Raw genomic sequence first — 20,879 nt, forward strand, 5'->3', positions numbered from 1 at the left:
TATGAACTCTAGAAGGATATCTTGTGGCCTGACTGCTTGTGTTATTTATTTTGAATTACCCAGTATTTTCACAAATTTTGAGAGGCTTCCCTTATACAATTTTATCAACTGTTACTGAAACTACTTTATATGTGTCTAAGAATACACATAAAATACTTTTAAAGACTAAGAATGATAAACGATTATGGTTACAGTCTCCCGACACATTGGGAAAAAAACACTGAATGGTTTTAATGCTCAAAAATCATTTACTTTCCTTTGTGATTTAAAACAACCATTATTAAATTGAGAGTATACGTTTATTTTGAGCTGGTACTGTTAAAAGTGCTCCTGATTTGCATATATATTTGGTGTGAGTAAGTGGGTGTTTGAGGTCAAACTCAGTGCTGCTCAAGACTTAATCCTGGCTCTGCACCCAGGGACTGCTCCTGGCAGGGCTCAGGGACCCACATGGGATGCCAGGGAAACCATGTAAGGCAAGCACCCTAGCACCCACGGAACTATTGCTTCAGTCCCTGAATTATATTGATGTTTTATTATCTCGACTATACTTGGGAGATTTTGTTAAAGCTGAAGATTAGTATGTAAGCGGGAGAAGAGGACGTCTTTCTCAAAGACTAGACTCCACGGGACCCTTGAAACATAACATTTAGCCAGACATCACTCAGTGACACTGAACATTTCCACGGTTCCTCTCAATTTTGTAAGTACCCAACCAACCTCATATTATACTGAAGGGTCTATACTATTATCTGAACTCAATTTTCTTTGCCTTCTGCTATCTTTTAATATAGCAAATAAAATCTTAAATCAGTTTTGCTTTACCTACTCTGTGTGTGTGACAGAGAGAGAGAGAGAGAGAGAGAGGTCAGCTGAAGCTAAGAGCCCTAATAGGGCAAATGATTTTTCTAGGTAAAAATTCTTTTGCCTAGAAAATTAGGCAAATGTCAGTTTACCTAGAAAATTTTTACCTAGAAACACAATGTCCTCCTGTTGTTCATCGCTTTGCTCGAGCGGGCCCAGTAACGTCTCCATTGTGAGACTTCTTGTTACTGTGTTTGGCATATTGAATACTCTCGGTAGCTTGCCAGGCTGTCCGAGAAGGGCGGAGGAATCGAACCTGGCTCGGCCGGGCTGGCTGCGCGCAAGGCAAACGCCCTACCGCTGTGCTATCACACAAATCCAGCCATTAGGTAAATGTCGGTTATTCCATGAAGTTCTACCTAAATTAACAAGGCAGTTGTACAATCACTACAGGTATTTATAAAGGCTTAGAAGTGGCTGCTGACACATTAAACTAAGACACAGTCTCTAAAAATCTTATAATTTCGTATCTTGATTCACGTACTGAGTTGTTCACAAACCATTAAAATTACCTTCACCTGGTAACGGAAGTCCTAATATAAAGGGCAACCGGAATCACACAAAAATTTTAGGATGTGTAAGAAACTGCAGCCCAATTAGTTATCTATGAATTTCTGATCATTACTCAACAAGTTCGGCAGAGTCTGGCAAGCTCCCCATGGGGTACTCGATATGCCAAAAACAGTAACAACAAGTCTCACAATGGAGACATTACTGGCGCCCGCTCGAGCATATCGATGAACAACGGGAAGACTGTGCTACACTTCTACTAAACAAGTTCTTACGGTGGGAGCAGGGATGTGTGGAAATACACATAGTTTGTAACCTTTATCTCTGAGGAGACAAAATTATCAAAAACTTCCAGCTTATATTAATCTAGTGCCATACATCCATTGTAATTTATCAGCTACTACATGAAAACTAGACGTAAAAATGAAGGCTTTTCTCTTCTCAGAGTTCTTTGCTATATCTGAATCTGTTATTTAGGTAACTTATAGATTTCACATGAGAAAGCATCACATTAAACTCCTTCAATTTAACGCCAATTTTCAAATAAATTATTTTAGCTAAAAAAGTTCATTAAGAGGAAGCCAACAAGCTACAATCTTAAAAATCAGAAATACATATTGATGACATAAAGCAAGCTTTGCTAGTGGAAAAAAAAAAAAGCTAGCTTTTGTCATGATTTAAAAAGAGCGATGGCCAAAGAAGAAATTACCTATGCCAATTTCATCAAATAAAATTTACCCTAATATGAGATATTTTCCAAAATGAAAACCTAATTCACAGAAAAGTATGTGCATAGCTTCAATTTTAGGCAGGAAAGCCAGAGCCAACTACAGTGAATTTTGACTCAGGCAGAAATTTATGGCAGGGCCAAGAGTTCACAGAAAGCCTCAGGAAATTACAGGGAAGAATACGTGAGCAGGATTCATTCTAGGAACTTCTAAATGGAGGTCAGCTGCGGCTCTAGTTTCATTTACTTCTTGGATTTGGCTTCTATCTGGTTTGCTGTGATTTTTCGATCACTGGTCAGAACATTTCAGAGCGAGAGGTTCAACTTCAATAACATCTCTTTTCATTTTCACCGCCTTTTATCTGTTTTCTTCTAATCCACAAGGTCACACCATCACTCTTCCACGTTCTTTCTCTTAGTGACCTGTGCACATTTCAGACCTCTTGCTCCGGTAAAATGAATTTATTTAACCTTTCTACACATAGCTTACATTTTTCATTCTCTGCAATCTGAAAATCGCCAGGTGTAACAAGTACCCAGACAACTTGAAGCTCTGCCTGGAAAGTTATTCTTAGGACGTGAAAATGTTCTTTCAAAGCCATCCTAATGTCACTTATATTAACCGACTTCGAAGGCTTCATTCAGAGCCAAATCCATCTATATCTGTTCCCAATCCTTTAAATATGTTCAACTTATACCAGTGAACTTGCCATTCTTTGTTTTTTTTTCTTTATATAAATGCATTCTTCAGTCTCATGCTTTTAAATATTCTTTCTTCCACATGGGAAAATAACCTACAACTTTTTTTTAATTTCACACCTAAAATAAACCTTTAAAATTAATGGATACTAAAAATAAGACTACTTGATGCTTCTGTGAAAGTTAAAATATTACTCACAAATCTATTTTTGTAACTGGCAATATTTTAAGAAGATACCCTGAAAATTAGCTAGTTAATTTATTCTAAGCTTTTAAAAAACGAGTCAAGATGTTTCTATTTGGCTATCTTTAAAGATGCAAGACGGCAAGGAGCGAGAAACATGGAAATAAGGAAAAGCAACAAACTCTGGAAGTTGACAAAGCAGGTGGCTGGAACTCAGAATACCCAGTGGGAGCTTTATCTTAAGATAGAGGAATAGGAAGTGAAGAATAAACCGATGTGGACGTGGGATTTTCTGCCCCCTAGTGGTCAGAAATGGGAGGGACACTACAGTCCTCTTTTCCTAGATGACACGAACTCTTCGTTGCAAGGAGGTAATTCGCCCAGAGATTGTGAGAAAACATAGACATCATTTCCAGACTTTCCAGAGAAACAGTGCAGCACGGCCACAGTAATATTACTGTTAATAGGCACAGATTTTTCAATTAAATTTAAATACGAGCAGGCAGTCAGGGATTAGCACACATCCAAAGAAAGTATTTAATAAGAAAGACACAACAAAACAAACAAACAAACAAACAAAAAAAACCCAGGGACCACATTTGCAGTTATGCAGGCAAAAGAAAACTCCTAACGAATTAGGAGTTTAATTAATTTAAGTAGTTTTTAAAAGAACAGGCAAAACTACTAAGAACAGGATGCTAAGATAAAAGAACAGAAATCAAAAGCATTCTTAGAAGTCAAACACGAGAACAGAAGTCACTCAACAGAAATAAGTAACTCAGCACAACACAAATCTCAAAGTAAAATGAAACAAAATAAAACTAAAAACAAGGGGAGAAAAAGGACCAAGGGACAGTGGTATACAGGGTTTTGGGCACTCTGGTGATAGCTATGGGACAAAACCACTGCATATCAAAAGTATAAACATTAACATGAGTGTAAAACTAACATTACTAAAAACCATATTATCTCAGTGATAAATAAGTATAAAATTAATTAATTAATTAAGAAAAAATAATCTCCTGCACCCCTGAGCCCACCAGGGGTGATACTCAGGACAGAAACAAGAGTAATCCCTGAGCACCACCAAGTATGGCCTACTGCAACCCCCAAACAAAACAAGACAAAATATACCCCTCCCTCCCCCAAAACAGTCAATCTTACTTTAGTAAACACAAAAACTAAAACAAGACCAGAAACCTGAAGGAATGGAGGGCTGGGAAAGTCTCAAGAGTTTCGCACAAGGGAGCTTCATCCAAGTATCAAGGTCAATGGCTTAGCCATGCTGTTTAGACAGTCTGAAATTAAATCTATTTCGATCTTTCAAAGGAGAAATCTCTCTCTCTCTCTCTCTCTCTCTCTCTCTCTCTCTCTCTCTCTCTCTCACACACACACACACACACACACACGCACACATCCCGTTTGTACTTCTTTGAGGGGACACACAAGGATTATTTGGCTGATCCCACAGCGGCCTTCTGAATTCTGGTATCCGTGTGCCAGTAACACAGGATCCTTGAATACATGCCACGAAATAACAGTACAAACCTCTATCTTTCTTTGGAATAAACGAATTATGAGCTTCCAGGGGATGGCCAAGACTCTTCCAAGAAGTCTTCTCTTTTTTCTTGAGGACAATCTCTATCTTCCCCACAACCTCAACAATTCGCACTGAAAAGAAAATGGATTTCATTTGTGTTCACTGACAACAGATATATGAGTTCATGTCAAAGCCAGTCTCCCGAGCAAGAGACAGCGCTCAAGGGGCTGGAATGGACGTCTCACATGCAGGGCTGGGTTCAAGGCACCTCGTGTCCCCCTAAGCACACGACGCTGACGGTGGCTTCAAACCCAAAAGGAAGTTTCGAAGCTCATCTTTCTCAAGCAATTCAAACACTGGTGTGATACAGAAGATGACCATCACTAACAAATAAGGCTGTGAGTACTTACTCGCCAAAATAACAAACGTGTGCTGATTTTCACACATTTCACGCAAACTAATATACAAAGGGCAACTTAAAACACAAAGGCTGTCACATACAAATCAGGCATTAAGTGGGCTCGCAAAAGCAAATGCAATTTCTATTCCTCATGTTTCTTCGTTGGCATCAACGGGTTTTTCGGAGTAAATGTGGTGGATCAATACTGAGCTTTATTAAGCTTTAGTAACGACCAAAAAAGCTTCAGGAGAATGGGATCCTGCAGAGTGCAGTTACATCTTTTACAATTAAAAGCTTCTTAGCCGTGAATCTTTTTAACTGTGAATGATCAACACGGTTTAAATCCTACCAGATCACAAAATATAGATTTACATATTTTTGTGAAATTTATATATTTTAAAACCTAACGTATTTTGTCTGTAGAAAACGATTTCTGTTCTACCTCACAAATACGTAACTCAGTAACAATTTAGCAACTTCTTAAAAATCAGTCGCAATGGTGTTAGATTGGGTGTCAGTCATATTAAGTTCCAACACCTCTTTCTTCGCCAGTGTACAAATCCCACCACCCATGTTTAACAACAGCTTGGTAATGGTCTATCTTTTGAAGCGATTCAATAAAAACTTTTTTTTTTTAAATGCAGGGGCGAGAGAGACAGGACAGGGGTTAAAGCACCTGGCCTGTATGTAGACTGACCCAGCTCTGGTCTAGTGACCATCACTGTGTGAAGCCCTAGAGCTCTGAGCACTGCCAGGGGTTTCAGGTCACCAGAAGCAGCACAGCCCCCCCTAAAAGCACTGCTCAGAACAGCAGCCCGGCTGGCTGCCAATCACTTTGGAAGGGTCCTGGGAGGCAAAAAAACAACCAGTCAGGCAACCAAAAACCAAACACACGCAAAAAAAAACCCCCCAGGAAATACTATTTCATGAAAGCCTCAGATCCTGAACGATTATGTAAAATCCACACCATGCATTTGTATACAGCACTATTCATAATTTCATGCCCTGCCAACATTTGGGTAAGTTTATTTCTACAAGCTGCATGTCAGGAGTAGGGGAAGGATATCTCCTATATAGCTCACATATAAAATCATATATATCATATATACATATGATTATTCTTTCACCACAATCATACATATGATTATTTGGGGGGAGCTTACCAGAAAATTCTTCAATCTCATGGCTTAGTTCTGGGAAAGAAAAACACACATGGTTGAAAATTTTGCTTTAACTCATATAACTATGAATACCATTAGAAAATGTAAATGGTTTTTAAATGGTTTTTCTGCATTATTTTGGATCTCTCAGGAAAAGTAAAACACTGTGAGACTAGAAGAGCTTTTACACAATAAAGAGCCAACTTATAGATAATATATTATTCCATTTTTTCCCCTCATTTATCTTTGATAAGTCAACAACTAAACTAGGTCAACTATGCTCTAGACTGACAATTCTACAAGTCAAGAAGGTGGGGGGGGATGCTGGGACCCGTGGTGATGGATGACGGGCACTGGTGGAGGGATGGGCACTTGATCATTGTATAACTGAAACCCAAGCACAAAATTGGTAAGCCTATAACTGTACCTCATGGTGTTTCCCTAATAAATAAATAAATAATAATAATAAAAAAAAAAAGAAGGGAGCAAAGGAAGAAGAAAGAGCTGAAAAAAAATCCTGAGCATCTCTGTGCCACATGCTTTTTAGGTAGGTGTCAAGGACACAACAACACTAGGTAGGTGTTAGCAGAAGAGAAAAATCCCTGACCTGATGGAACTTTCACTCCAAGGGGAGGATGCAGGACATATTTTTACAAACATCTGGCCTAAATTTCAAAGGACTAACAGTTATTTCGAACTTACCATATTGTATTTTTTCTTTACTGTTTCAATATTAACAACCAAGAAGTTCATATTGATTGTGGATTTTTTTAAAAAATTAAGTGCGAATAATACAGTTAGTTACCAATGTGAACAAAATAAATCATGGAGTATATGAAACAGAAAAGACAAAAGCTTACAACAGGTTTTTTTTTTTTGGCTTTTTGGGTAACACCTGGCAATGCACAGGGGTCACTCCTGGCTTTGCACCCAGGAATTACTCCTGGCAGTGCTTGGAGGACCATATGGGATGCTGGGAATCGAACCCGGGTCAGCTGCCTGCCAGGCAAATACCCTACCTGTTAGGCTATTGCTCCAGCCCACAACAGAGATTTCTAACTTGTGGAAAAGTCATGACAGTGCTGATGAAAAAGGTCTACTTTTCTAGGTAGTTGAGTATTTGGCTAAAACTCTCCTACAAGAAACTGAGAGATCTTCCACTAACGAAATATAGAACTGGATACATTTCTAGGAGAGAGGCTTAAAGTTCAAGACTTGTTGAGCTAATGAAAGGGGAAAGTGGGGAGAGAATGTCGGAAATCATTTATCTCTTCTCGTCAAATTGAGAACTGAAGGTTGACTTCGTTAACAGAGTAACTCGGTCAGCTCAATCTTGAGCCAGCTGAGACCAGGAGAATGTCTGTGCTCCCGTCTAGGAGAGTTTCAACCAAATATTCAAATATTCAGAAGTAAATGAAACAGTTTCACGTTAGAATGATGCTTTAAGAACAGTTACCAAGATGATTTTTCTGAATCTTGAATTTTTGTTGTTTCCTTTTCCTCTTTTTAACTAGAATTCTATCGCCTTTATAAAGGTAGAAAAGAGTGGCATATCTTTGGTGATGTTCCAATTTAAAGTATATATCTATGCAACTCATCCCCAACCCCCGCCCCCCTCCCCCAGAAAAAGGGTGACACCATAGAGTCAATTCATTATGCTGCAAGTGATTAAAGGTCTGGAAACTCTGATTCTAGGTTTTCACGCTGACGTCCTGAGATCACAAGAGACAAGAGCGAATGTTTCATGGACAAGCAACTGAGGGTGACAAAGCAACTCCACTGTCCAGACTCCTCGGGAGCAGCTCTGACGTCCCGAAGACCCGAAGGAGACAGACAGGCTGCTGGAACAAACCGAGCGCTGGGTGCTGGGCAGGACCAGGGAGGGCACACAGGTTGCTGGGAGTTGTCTGACGAGCTCAGGCAAAAGAGACTGACGAAGCAAAGTCATCAAATAGATCACACTATCGACAATTTTATTGCATCTCGTGGTTCAAACTTAGGAAAGATGAAGTCAGATTTTCATCAGCTGGCACTTTCAGTACCATGAAGAAATATTAGGAAAGCCTAATCGAAAGTGATAAAGACAACCACACACACAAAAAATTCATTCCCTAAATTAGTGCCACACTTAAATATTAGTAAAGAATCAGATACTCTTAGTACTGAAAAATAATCACACAGAATTATAAAAAAATGCTTATTCTTGAAGCTAATAACAAATGAAATACTTACTAATATGTATAAGATATGAATAATCGTTGATAATTGTTTCTGCTCTAAAGGAATCGTCCTTATGATCAACTATTATTGAATCTAAATTGACATCCTTAAAAAAAAGAGAAAGATTAAATTGTAATTTCTTTCCAAATTTCTACAACCACACTTTTAAGACAATCAGCAGACATTCACATGACATTCATTGAACCACGAAACTAAATAAACATCAGTTCTGTTTTCTCTCTCTCTTATACAATCCAAAGCACATATCATTTTTAATTACATATGTGTACTTAATATCTACCTTAGCGGACTGGAGATATGCGGCTAACGTTCTTGCTTTGTACCTGGCTAATCCAAATCTGATTTCTGGCACTGCATATGGTGCCCCTGAGTGCCAGAAGAAGTGATCCTGGAGCAGAGAGCCAGGAAGAAGCCCTGAGCACCATGGGCTTTCTACGTAGCTTTGATCTCAGTACCTATGATCTGCACACCACCCTGAGTACATTCCATGCACTGGCCTTTCCCTTAGCCCTGGTATCTCACTGTTACTGCAAGCAGAAACTGAGCCCGCTGGCAGTCCTTACCCACTCAGGCAATGAGCTTAAAATGAGAGGGAGCAGAATAAGGGGAAGGCAGTGCCTTGGGCTTTCCTGGTTCCATCAGATAAATAGTAGCTGTCCCGTGACATGGTGAAATGATCCTGCCTGAGCCAGAGGAACTCACTGGCTTCAGATATGGGTCTGCTACTGCACCAGGAATGTTCAGAAATTTCTAGTTCTCACAACGAGTTCTAAATCTACACTGTTTCTCAAATGTGAAAATCGTATCAGTTCCAGGACTGGAAGTGTTTGGGTATTCCATGAAAATCACAACTGCAGTGCTTGAGAGCCACTGCCAGCAACACTCAGGGGGGCATGGGGTGCCAGGGGTCCCAGGATCAAAATTCTGAAGCTCTGCGTGGCCGCTATTGAGGCCACATGACGTCATATGCGCTTCATGATCAGCAAAAGAAAACAAATTATCTAATGAGGTCTTTGCGGCAGGTCTGAATGTTGGGGAAAATTCCAAATAATAATGTTGGGGTTCTAGTCATAATATTGAATGTGATCAACATAGATAAAGTGGAACTCTGCCACACAGGCGGGGTGTGTGTGTGTGGGGGGGGGGGGGGTATACTGGAGTTCTTGGTGATGGAAAATGTGCACTGGTGAAGGGACGGGTGTTTCATCATTGTATGACTGAGACTTAAACTGAAAGGCTTTGTGACTGTTCTCACGGTGACTCAATAAATAAAACTTAAAAAAAAAAAAGAATTAAAGCAACTTAGCTATCCAAAAAGAAAAAAAAAATCTGAAGCTCGGGGACTGGAGTGATAGCACAGTGGGGAAGGGGGAAGGCATTTGCCTTGCACGCGGCCAACCCGGTTTCAATTCCCAACATCCCATATGGTCGCTGGGCACCGCCAGGAGTAACTGCTAAGTGCATGAGCCAGGAGCAACCCCTGTGCATCACCGGATGTGACCCAAAAAACCAAAAACCAAAACAAAACGGAACAGAACTCTGAAGCTCCAGCATGTGAGGCCGGGGCTCCCTCCTCACAGCCATCTCACTGGCCCCAACTGTGCAAAAGTTATATATTTTTTTTAATTTTGCTTTTTGGGTCACACCCGGCGATGCACAGGGGTTACTCCTGGCTCATTCACTCAGGAGATACTCCTGGCGGTGCTCAGGGGACCACATGGGATGCTGGGAATCGAACCTGGGTTGGCCATGTGCAAGAGAAACGCCCTACCCGCTGTGCCATCACGCCAGCCCCTGTGCAAGTTTTAAATTCTCTCTCTGCTTATTTATCTGACATCTGAGTTGGACTTTAAGTCCCATAAAAGCGAAGTTTCTCTGGGCCACTGTAGCAGCCCTAATTTCTACAACTATGAGGCACCCAAAGTTAAATAATTTCATAAATGAATTATCTCCTTAATTATAGTTTCAAAAAGAAATCTGAGTGCCACTAAAGGTTTAACTTAATCGCAACAGCAGTCTCTTCTATCATTCAAATCCCGTTTATGTGAGGGAAATGAGCTTTTATGGAAAAATTCACTGGAATTCTATTTAAATCTATGCTGGGGGGAAAAAAATATCACTATAAAACAGTAGTCTAAGAGGCTGACTAGAGCATGGCTGCATAAACGTATCCTGGAGCCGGCATGCCTGAATCCAAACTCCTAGACCTGTTCCTTACTCCGCGACTCCCAGTAAAGTCCTTGCTCTCTCTGATACAAGTAAAACAGAGATTATGAAAGGAGTCACGTCACAGAGCTGCTGTGAACAAATAAATTGATACAACAAAGTCCCTGACAGAAGTGACATTTATGGAGCACTTATATCCCTTCCCTCCCCTCCAGCTCTGAATTTCAGAGACGCGTTTACCTTCTTCTGTTTGGTATAGATGGCAATGGTGACTGAGCAATCCGTTTGGAACCAGTCATAGCTAAAAAACATATTTGAAAAACAATAATCGTATCAACAGCCATGCCCACTAACAAAACACTCAGATCATCTTTATATTAAAAGATACATTAAGTTGCGACGATGACAACAGACTTGATCGCTTTCTTCGTATTTCTCCATATTTTTCAAGTTTTCTACCATGGACATTTATCTTATAGTCACAACAAATATTTTTGAGTTGTTTTTAAAAGAAGGCCTTGATATTTAAAATGGGTCGAACTTAAGTTCGTGTTTACAGTGTGGCTCATTCTCAAGTGTCTGATAAACTAGACACTACAAGTGCTTGGACCCCGAAGCATGATTAATCAAGGAAGTAATAAATCAGAGTGGTTTTATTTTAAAAAGAACATAATTTTTGATGTCGAACTGATTTAGCTTTTAAAAAATAAAACAAGAACGCATACCTTGGAGAACTAGGGCCTTCTTTGGCACACTTATCTGTTCCTGGGTTTCTGGGAAGCATGCCTTTGAAAAGGAAAACAGAACAGCCACAGTTAACCTAAGAGGCATCGTTCTTTCCTACTACGCTTCCTGAATTAAGATTGAAGGACATAAATCAAAAATGTACGACCACACAGAGAATTTTCATCAAGTAAAACACTTGTAGCTGACACTTCCTGGTGCTTTTTCCACTCACCACTCTGCCCCCAAGGATGACCACAATTTCTTTTTCTCTTTCTTTCTTTCTTTCTTTCTTTCTTTTTATAATGTAGGAGCACTGCTATTTATTCAGCCATTGATTAAGAGGACTGAACTGGGCATGAACTCCACATTACTTTTTTTTTTAAATTTTTAAAAAATTTTTAATTTTATGTCCGTTCACAATGTTTGATTGCACTCAATATTCAAAACACCAAAACCACCACCATTACACCTTCCCACCACCAAATTCGGGATGCTTCCATCCCAAACCTCCATCTCTGTCCTAAAACACAACCGAAATAATGTATTTCGTATTGTATGTTATGAAGAACTGCTGAACAAGCTTACAAAAAAGTGTCCACATAGGAAACAGTGTGAAGATTGTTCAATTTCAGCCATTAAGACATTCTATAGGCCACCACTAACATGCTGCTGAAGTTTCGGTGATGTGAGCTTTGGGTAACCACTATTTCAATGTCTGATATTGCAATTAGCTTACTGATTATATGTGACCTTTCCAGAAATGGCATTTTTGTAAGCTACATTTTCTTTTGATCTGGATGTTTTGCCCAAACTGGCAGGCTACCGAATGTAACCTGCCTACACGCAGAGTCTGGCAAACTCCCCGTGGCGTACCCAGCATGCCAAATACCAGTAACAATGATGGGTCTCATTCTCCGAACCCTGAAAGAGCCTTGAATGTGGCACTTTTTTAAAAATCTCAGGGCTAGGACAAAGGAGACATTACTGGGGCCTGCTCGAGGCAATCGACGAATAACAGGATGGTCGTGATCGTGATTGTTTTGCCCAGCTAACTCTAGAGGCATTACAGTTCTAATGTAAAATGAGAAAAATTAATAGTAATAAACCAAAAGTAATGAGTTTATTTTTTTTTTTGAAAAATCTACAAAAGCTACGGTTTTCAAATTGTTTTAGGAAACTCTAAGACACGGGACTCCAGAGATCTTGTATATAAGTATCAGTACATTACAGCTCTAAGATTTAGTTAAGAAAACAAAAGTAAAAACAAAATATATTGCTACTAAAAGACTTCTGAAAATATTAGAAACTTTCAAAAGTTGTTTTAGTTGCAGAATTTCCTGTTTACACAAAAGTTTAATGTAAGCACCAAGAGTCACACAGCTGTTTGGTTTATTTTGTTTGTTTGTTTTTTGATGAAGCTGACCATGAGCCTTAAGCTCAGAAGTTTGGCAGAGTCTATTCCCGTGTATAGGGTCTCTTCCCATGTAACTGCAGAACACACTTAATTCTTAAATTAACAACAATATGACATAATAAGGTCTAAGTTAAGAACTAATTAGCCGTAAACCTAAAGAATGCTCTACCACTGAACTACATACATAATTATAAGACAAGACTTCAATAATTAATATGAACTTTATCTGATAAAGGGCTAGAGAGATAGTATGTAATTTCCTTCTTTGATCTTGCTGCTTTCAGTACTTCATATCAGTGGTTCTCATTTAACTGGTACACCTCAGGCCTCTTTAATCTGAATGCGTGCACTTCTCAGCTCTGGGAAATTTCAGCAATAATTTTTGAAATTCTTCTTCGTCAGAGTTGCTTCCCTGGTCCTCAGGGGTATTGATAATCTTCATGCTGCTGCTCTCGATTTTCTCCCAAAGTTCTCTCGCCTGTCCGTTTATTTTGAGCTGCTTTCCCCCCCGATCTTCTGCTGTTGTCTAGAGAATTTGTGTCTCATCTCGGAGCTCCACTAATTTTGTCATCAGCTGCTGTTATTATGCTACTGAGGCCTTCCGGTGACTTTTTCATTTCACCTATCAAATTCTTCAGTTCTATCATGTCTGATTCTATTTTTTTTTCTCCTCACAATCAGCATTGTTGTTGTTGAGGATTTGGGGAATAAGGAACCCAGATTTACTGCTGATAGGAGTATCAACTGACTCTGCCTTTTTGGAAGACAATATGACATTCCTCAAGAAACCAGCAACTGAGCTTTGATACGACCCACGAATTTCACTCCTTGGCCCAAAAGCACAACGCAAGAAAGACATCTGCACCCAGATGTTCATTATAGCACTACGGACAAGAGACGAAATCTGGAAACAAGCTAAATGTCCAAGGACAGAGGATGGATAAAGAAGCTATGGTACATATACACAACAGAGTACCATTCGGCTCTAAGAAAAGATGAAACCATACAATTCGCTGCTTTGTGGATGGGTCTGGAGAGGATCACGTTCTGTGAAGTTCATCAGAGGATCAAGGACAGACACAGTCTGATCGTCTCTCATTCTGGATGCGGGAGATGAGGAAACTGCCTCGGGGAAGAACAAGTGCCCAAAGCAAAAGAAACAGGAGCAGGAGAACTGGTGGCCTTCAGTAGAAAGCCGGCCACTGGGATGGGGGTGGGGCTGAATCAGCTCTGGGAGGGTCCACCAGGGCACTGGGGAGGGGAGAAGTGCCTGCCATATAAGGAAGGCTGAGGGCAAAGGGTAAGTGGGGACACCGGTGGAGGGCACACAGGCGAAGGGACTGGTGCTGGGATCCTGTACACGTGAAAATTAAGATCGAATAAGTCTGTCATTCTGTCATTCACAAGGATTCCATTAAAAAAAAAAGTAGAGCATCTGCTTGCATTATATAGGTCAACGCTAACCATTATGCCACCCCCTACTGGAGGAGCAGGGAGCGGAAGTCATGATTTCAAGTCATACCTGAAAGACTGAAGAGACCAGAAATGTTGATCCCAGAGAAGGGCAGATAAAGAAGTGACTCAACACCTGCATGCCAATACCAGAGGGGCGCACACCTGCTAGGAGGGCCGTGACTGCTCACTCTTGCTCTTGTATCTTACGTGTCACTTAACATTGTGGTTCACAGCTGCACATACACAAAGTGATCTGAATAGGTATGTGGGAGACTGGCCCGGCATAATTATACTCTGTTACATCCTCGTGATCAAAACCACCTCAACTGCACTTCTCAGATAAATCTTCGTCCTTCACAGACAACGTGGATTCAAAGTGAGGACAGGGGGAAACGAGTTCGAGTTGTCACAGAAGAGAATAATGTCTATGTCAGAAGAACTTAATGTCAAATTTTCTAAGTCACGTTTCATATGCAAAATATCTAAATATCCAAAATGACTCTGATGACACTGTATGCAATTCATCTGAATAGGATTCAGCGTGGGCTTTAAATTGATACGACTTACCATTTATGACTTTCTTCTCCTCTCGAGAGTCTGCACGGCGAGTTAGGAAAAAAGTCAGATAATACAAAATGTCAGAGTAAGTTCAATTAATTTCAAACCAAGACTTTTTATTCAACATCCTTCTTCTAAAATCAGAGGAGACATATTAAGCTAACAAACAGCTGATATTCCACGTAAGTTTCATATCTAAAGACTGGTAGGCATTCCTTCAGGCGTTTGCATTACATAATCATTACACCATTACATGTTTTTTGGGTTTTTTTTTCTTCCTTACTCCTTTGGTCATTTTTCTTGAACTGTATGTTTTATCCAGGTCATCATATTCGAAACTAGTCAAAATTAACAGAATTTATTAAATTATGCTATACAAATGAAACAAACATCTTAAAAATCTAAAAAAAGATATTTTACATTCTTTTTCATTGAAGTCAAAAACTTAAAAGATGACACGCTAACATAATATCCAAGTAGTAGACTGAAAGGTAATTAATTTACACCAAAGTTTTCCATTCTGGGAGGCAGGTGGTTGGAGAGGCTGGTATCTGGTGCCAGAAACTGAACCTGGAATTTCATCTATGCAAAGTCATGTGTTCTACCAGAGTTACATCCCCAGTAACGCTTTTAATTTTTTTATTTCCTGACTTCCAATCAATTAGATTCAAAATTATCTTTACTTCACTCATCTGTCATAAGACAAATTTTATTTCTAACAAATTTAACAAAATATACTCAGAATATTATCATTTTCACATGCAATCAATATAAAAACCATGACATATTGATATTGTTTGCTTCATGCTAAGTTCTGGAATCCAGTATGCATTTCAAACTCGCTGTGCATCTTATTTTAGTCATATTTCTAGTGCGAAATAACCAGGTGTAGCTACTGGGCTACTATAATGACAACAAGGAGTAAGAATAAGGGCAAAGGGTAAAAATTACCTCATCTTTTTCACACAATAGAGTGTCCCACACAAATAATCAGTAATTAGAGCCTCCCTTTTCAATGTTTCTCCTTTTACTCATTACTGATACCTTTTGAGTATAGAACAAACCACAGCACTGTCTTAAACAAGATCATAAAAACATATCTATTTTGATAACAAAGTTAGTATTATATAGTTTTTCCTTTTCTTTCCAGACACACATGCCATGCTAGAAAACACCAGAGAAGCTGTGAACTATCTATCCTTTGGGAACTACCCGACTGTGAGAATGCCAACAAAACAAACACTGTCCTCCCGTTGTTCATTGATTTTCTCGAGCGGGCCCAGTAACGTCTCCATTGTGAGACTTGTTGTTATTGTGTTTGGCATACCGAATACGTCACGGGTAGCTTGCCAGGCCTTGCCGTGCAGGCGAGATACTCTCGGTAGCTTGCCAGGCTCTCCAAGTGGGGCGGAGGAGTCGAACCTGGCTCGGCCGGGCTGGCTGTGCACAAGGCAAATGCCCTACCACTGTGTTAACAAAATACCAGTTTTAGATCTCTCTATTCCAAGTCTGGCAGGTCACCCCAAAAAAGGTGGAGTCAGGGATTCTGAGATGAAAAAGGCCAAAGTATAAAGTTCAGTATACTCACTGACCTCATCCCCACCGCTGCTGACCTGAACAGAGCAAAACTTCACAATCCAAATGGACTTTCTAGTGATAGATACATTTATATTCCCATTATCACATGCCCTGTCGATAAGATAAATATAGGATATGCCAGGAAACAACCATCTTTTCATGGCACAGACACCCAATACAGGCTAGTATGGATCTGATTATTCTAGGAAAACAGAAAGGAGCAGAACCATAAGAAACCTCAGCACTGTAGCAACGAAAGAGTCACGGGACCCAGAGTAGTAACAGCACTGTACTACGAGCACCCTCTGTCATTTCTTATGCACTGGGTAATCTGCAAAACTTCCCATAACAATACTAAGATATTTTATTCTTAAGTTCCATTTTCTGCAGAGGAATAACACTCCATTCTCTCAACTGACACCTAAAAAAAGCTAAAGGGTTTATGAGCAGAAATGAGATTTGAACTCAGGCAAGTCTAGGGAAGGGGTGTTCTTTCAGCAAAAATGCTGCATAGCAATCAATATCAGGACTAGAAAGAAACATTAAAAAAAAAAAAAGGTTTTGGAGCAGAGAGTACAGAGGGCATGGTGCTTGCCTGCACGTGGTCAGCCTGGGTTTGATTCCCAGTAGCCCATATGGTCCCATGGGCCCCACAAGGAGTGATCCCTAAGTGCAGAGTCAGGAATAAGCCCTGAGCACCACCACTGTGAATTCACAGTACCTCAGAGTTCACCTTTCACTCTGGATTAGAAATGTGTTTGCGTTCCTCTGAACCAGGTGATAACAATAATTAAATTCATTGTGATTCGGGTTTAGTTTGAAATTTTCCCCATGCACGTTCTCTTCAATTTGTGTTATGTTTTTGGTTTTGGTTTTTGTGGTGGGTCTTAGGCCTGAGTATCTTTGCTCCATCTTTGTATGGAATTTAAAGCTGTTTAAATTTTTCTCAGCACTCAATACTAGTCTCGGGCTGGAGACATAACTCAGCAGCAGAGAGCACTTGCTTTGCTTCCAAACTCTGCATGTCTCTGGCTGTTTTTCAGATCTTCTCATTGTCTTTCCTGCTCTGCAGCTTAAACAGAACTACCTACCTAGGCATTTCTTTTATATATCTTGTTTGCAATCTGAACTTTCTGACTTTAAGGATTTGTGGTCTAATGATTCTGGAAAAATCTGGCATTGTCCCTTCACGTGCTGCCACTGCTTCTCGATCATTATCACTCTGGAAACATTTACATATTAGATCTTATTACTCTATTAGTGCTCTCTCCCTCTCTCCCCCTCTTTTTTCTCCCTCGATATTTTCTGTGCCATTTCTGAGTTCAATGAATACTACTTTTATGCCTAAACTGACTCACACCAGATCCTTCTTATTTCTAGAACTACTATTTGATTCTCTGTCAATTGTACGTGGCTACTTTTTGTAGTTCTTCTTTCTTTTTCTACTTACCCTATCACAAATAAAAAATAAAAGCTAGGCATCATTAAGTATTCTTATTGTCCCAAACATATTAAACATATAATCTTAATCATATATATGAATAATGAACTTCTGGGAGTCACATCTTGTTATTGTTTCTATGCTTTATCTTATTTTTTTATTTTGCATTAAAGACTCTTCTGAGACACACCTGTGGGAATTCTCAGAGTTTTAGGTTCAAAATGTGCCCCACCATTAAAAGTTTGTAGACATACCTGAAAACAAGTCATGAGAAACCATTCCATTTATTGACTTGGTTTCTGAGACCATTCCAATAGTGTACTCGAATTCTCAATTTTCATACGAACAGGGCTGTGGTTACAAATTCTGAGATAATCTCTCTTTCCTCTCCCCTATCATACCTCATAAACAAGGCAAATGCAGACAAGACACCAACCATCACTCATCATGCAGACCTTCAGGAGTTCACGCCGTGGGCTAAAACTCTCGATGGTTCAAGAAACCAGAGCACATGCACTGTAAGAGGCGGCCCTGGCTCAATCTCCAGCCTACGCAGTCCCTCCGACTTCCAAGAATAGCCCCCAAGTGCACTTGGATTCAGTCCCAGAACAGCAAGAGTTCAAGCCACATGCAGCACTCGCAGAGTTCAGACACTTACTGATGCAAATCTGATTTTCTATCATCTAAGCGTTAAATTTACTGTGAAGGGGCTGCAGAGGTCGTACAGCAAGGAAGGTGCGTGCCATGCCCTGCATGCAGCAGACCCACGTTCAATGGCCAGCCCTCAAATGACACCCCGCACACTGCCAGAGGGCACCATCAAGAGCATGCTCTAAGCACTGCCAGGTGTGCTTTTATTTTGGTATTACTATACCAAAGCACTACAAATATTGTGTGACTCTCCTAGTACCAAGAGAAAGAGAGAACGTAAGCTAGCTCGTCACTACAGACTGCTGTGTCGTCCGTCTAATTTTTTTCATTTTCCAAATTTTTGGTGCCAGGGGATTTCCCTGTGAACTAGTACGCTCACATCCAATGGTGTTTTTGAACTTGGTCAAGCATTTTGAGGATTATCTGTTTTTCATTTCCAGGGAGGAAGGAAGAAAATGAGCAAAGCCCTTTGACTAATTTCATGTTTCCTATGAAACAGAAGCCTAAGGACCCTGGCATGCTCTCTGATTACTCTGAACGGTGTTCCCAAAGAACGTATGACCTTTCGTACAGATTGTGTAAATAAGATACATGACATTCAGGATGAGGGAAAATTAGAAAATGAGAAATTTTAGTCAAGATCCTATCTTCTACGGGCAGTGAATCACTGAATTTAGGAATCAATTAAGAGAAAAAGGGATTGGTTTACAAAGGAAACTGGTTTGGAAAAATTTCCAGCAGCATGACTCTGATTATCAGAGACAGCCGAAATTTATTCTGAGCAAAACCAAACATTCTTTCAGCGAGCTCGCATCTGAACGTTCCCTGAAAAACTAGAAAGCAGATCCAATCAGCCAACAAGCTGACACGTGTTTGTCTCTGCAGTACACACACGTTGCTCCCTGGTTTTGTTAGCCACGCTGCTGTGGACAGTCAGGTTCCTTCACACTGAAGAAACAACTCAGAAGAGGCCAGAGTTTTCTTACGCCAGAAAGAAAGAAGGCGAAGGGGCCTGCGGAAGGATGAGGGACAGGGTTCTGCCCTGCCACCAGAGTGACGGCTCCCTCCACAAAGGGAGTCTCGTCAAGGACCTCACCTTCACAAGCAGAATCCACAACAGACCCAGCTCTGGCAACTTCCCTGTCTGGTGGGAAACATGTTCTAGGAATGGCCTGTGGCCTGCTGGTCTGTGCACACCTAACTGGCATTTGCTGCCCCTGGGTTTCAAAGGCCGAACACTACCAGAAGTGCACATCTAAGGCACAGCAACAGCGCAAGGTCCCACTAAGACGGGAGAGTTGATCATGACCACAGCAGGTTACTTCACAGGAAAGCGGGAGGAATGTCCCTCAACTCCTGGGGGAAGTTTAGTGTTAGACTAGTTAGGCTTTGAAAGACCATGTGTTAGGAAAGTTGTTTAACTGGTCTGAACAACTGATTGGGGTGAAAGGCCAAGTCTACCCACTCCCTCTTTTTTGGAAGAAGAAAAGATAATAATCCCTTTTGAGTATCATATGCACTGTATAAGAAGCTTTTCACTCTCTGATTCTTAGCCCTGGGGGCTGGAGTGATAGCACAGTGGGTAGGGCGTTTGCCTTGCACACAGCGACCAGGCCGGCCCAGGTGAGATTCCTCCGCCCCTCTCGGAGAGCCCAGAAGCTACCGAGAGTATCTCCACCACACGGCAAAGTCTGGCAAGCTACCCGTGACGTATTCGATATGCCAAACACAGTAAAAGGATACAACGGAGATGTTGCTGGGCCCGCTTGAGCAGATCGATGCACAACGAGAGGACAGTGACTGTGACAATTCTTAGCCCGCTGAGTTATTGTCAAGATTAAAAACTGAGGCCCAGAGATAGAAACTGGCCCAAAGATAGGAAAGCCAAGAATCTTTGGACACCTGTCTTGCTTATCTAGGTAAGCCTCTTTTGCTTCCATACTGCTGATGAAGGCCCTGGCAATACACCCCGAATTACAAAAGTCGGCATACTACATAAATAGAAGAACGGCTGAACAAACCAATTTTTCCTAATTGGTAAGTCCAAGAAGTTATTCAAAAGAAATGACTAGGGCTCCTTTCTGCCACAGTACAGGACTCAACAAAGCACTACTATCAAATATCTAAAATTGTCAAAGTCCATCTTTATGGTATCTTTGAAAAACTATCTTTACATCTTTTCTCCCAATTTTAGGATGGGGTTGTTTGCTATTACTAATGGGAATGTTTGATGTATTCTGGATTATTAGTCCTCTGATGTGTAATATGTGAATATTTTCCCTCAATATTCAGTGTGAGGTCTTTAATTTGGAGCCTCATTTAATTAGTGTAGTCTTTAATTCTGAGACTCATTTATTTTGTTTTGCAAAAGCTTCTAAGTTTGATGCAGTAGCATTGTTTATTTCTACTTTCATTTGCTTTAACCAGCAGGGTCACAGTGAAGATCACACCTGAGGTTAACCTCTTGGAGAGGGACTTCTGGTCTGAAGAATTCTTCTCTGCCCTCCTCCCTTTCCTTCTATCCTTTTAATAAAATCTTTTCTAAATTCAGGAAAAAAAAAATCT

At 40.4% G+C, this 20,879-nt stretch overlaps 1 protein-coding gene across 1 annotated transcript in view; it reads right to left on the reverse strand.

The window, feature by feature from the left end:
• The window catches only part of LOC130019123 (cytochrome b5 reductase 4), a 58,494-nt gene that overhangs the window by 18,359 nt on the left and 19,256 nt on the right, over nucleotides 1–20,879 (reverse strand). Inside the window, exons 5-10 of the mRNA XM_056109706.1 lie at nucleotides 14,654–14,683; nucleotides 11,217–11,277; nucleotides 10,732–10,792; nucleotides 8,317–8,410; nucleotides 6,088–6,117; nucleotides 4,533–4,655 (exon numbers count right to left, since the gene is read on the reverse strand). Coding sequence (XP_055965681.1) covers nucleotides 4,533–4,655; nucleotides 6,088–6,117; nucleotides 8,317–8,410; nucleotides 10,732–10,792; nucleotides 11,217–11,277; nucleotides 14,654–14,683 — 399 coding nt within the window. The remainder of the gene's footprint in view (nucleotides 1–4,532; nucleotides 4,656–6,087; nucleotides 6,118–8,316; nucleotides 8,411–10,731; nucleotides 10,793–11,216; nucleotides 11,278–14,653; nucleotides 14,684–20,879) is intronic.

Source organism: Sorex fumeus, unplaced genomic scaffold, assembly GCF_029834395.1.
Source record: "Sorex fumeus unplaced genomic scaffold, SorFum_2.1 ptg000008l, whole genome shotgun sequence".
Taxonomy (NCBI): domain Eukaryota; kingdom Metazoa; phylum Chordata; class Mammalia; order Eulipotyphla; family Soricidae; genus Sorex; species Sorex fumeus.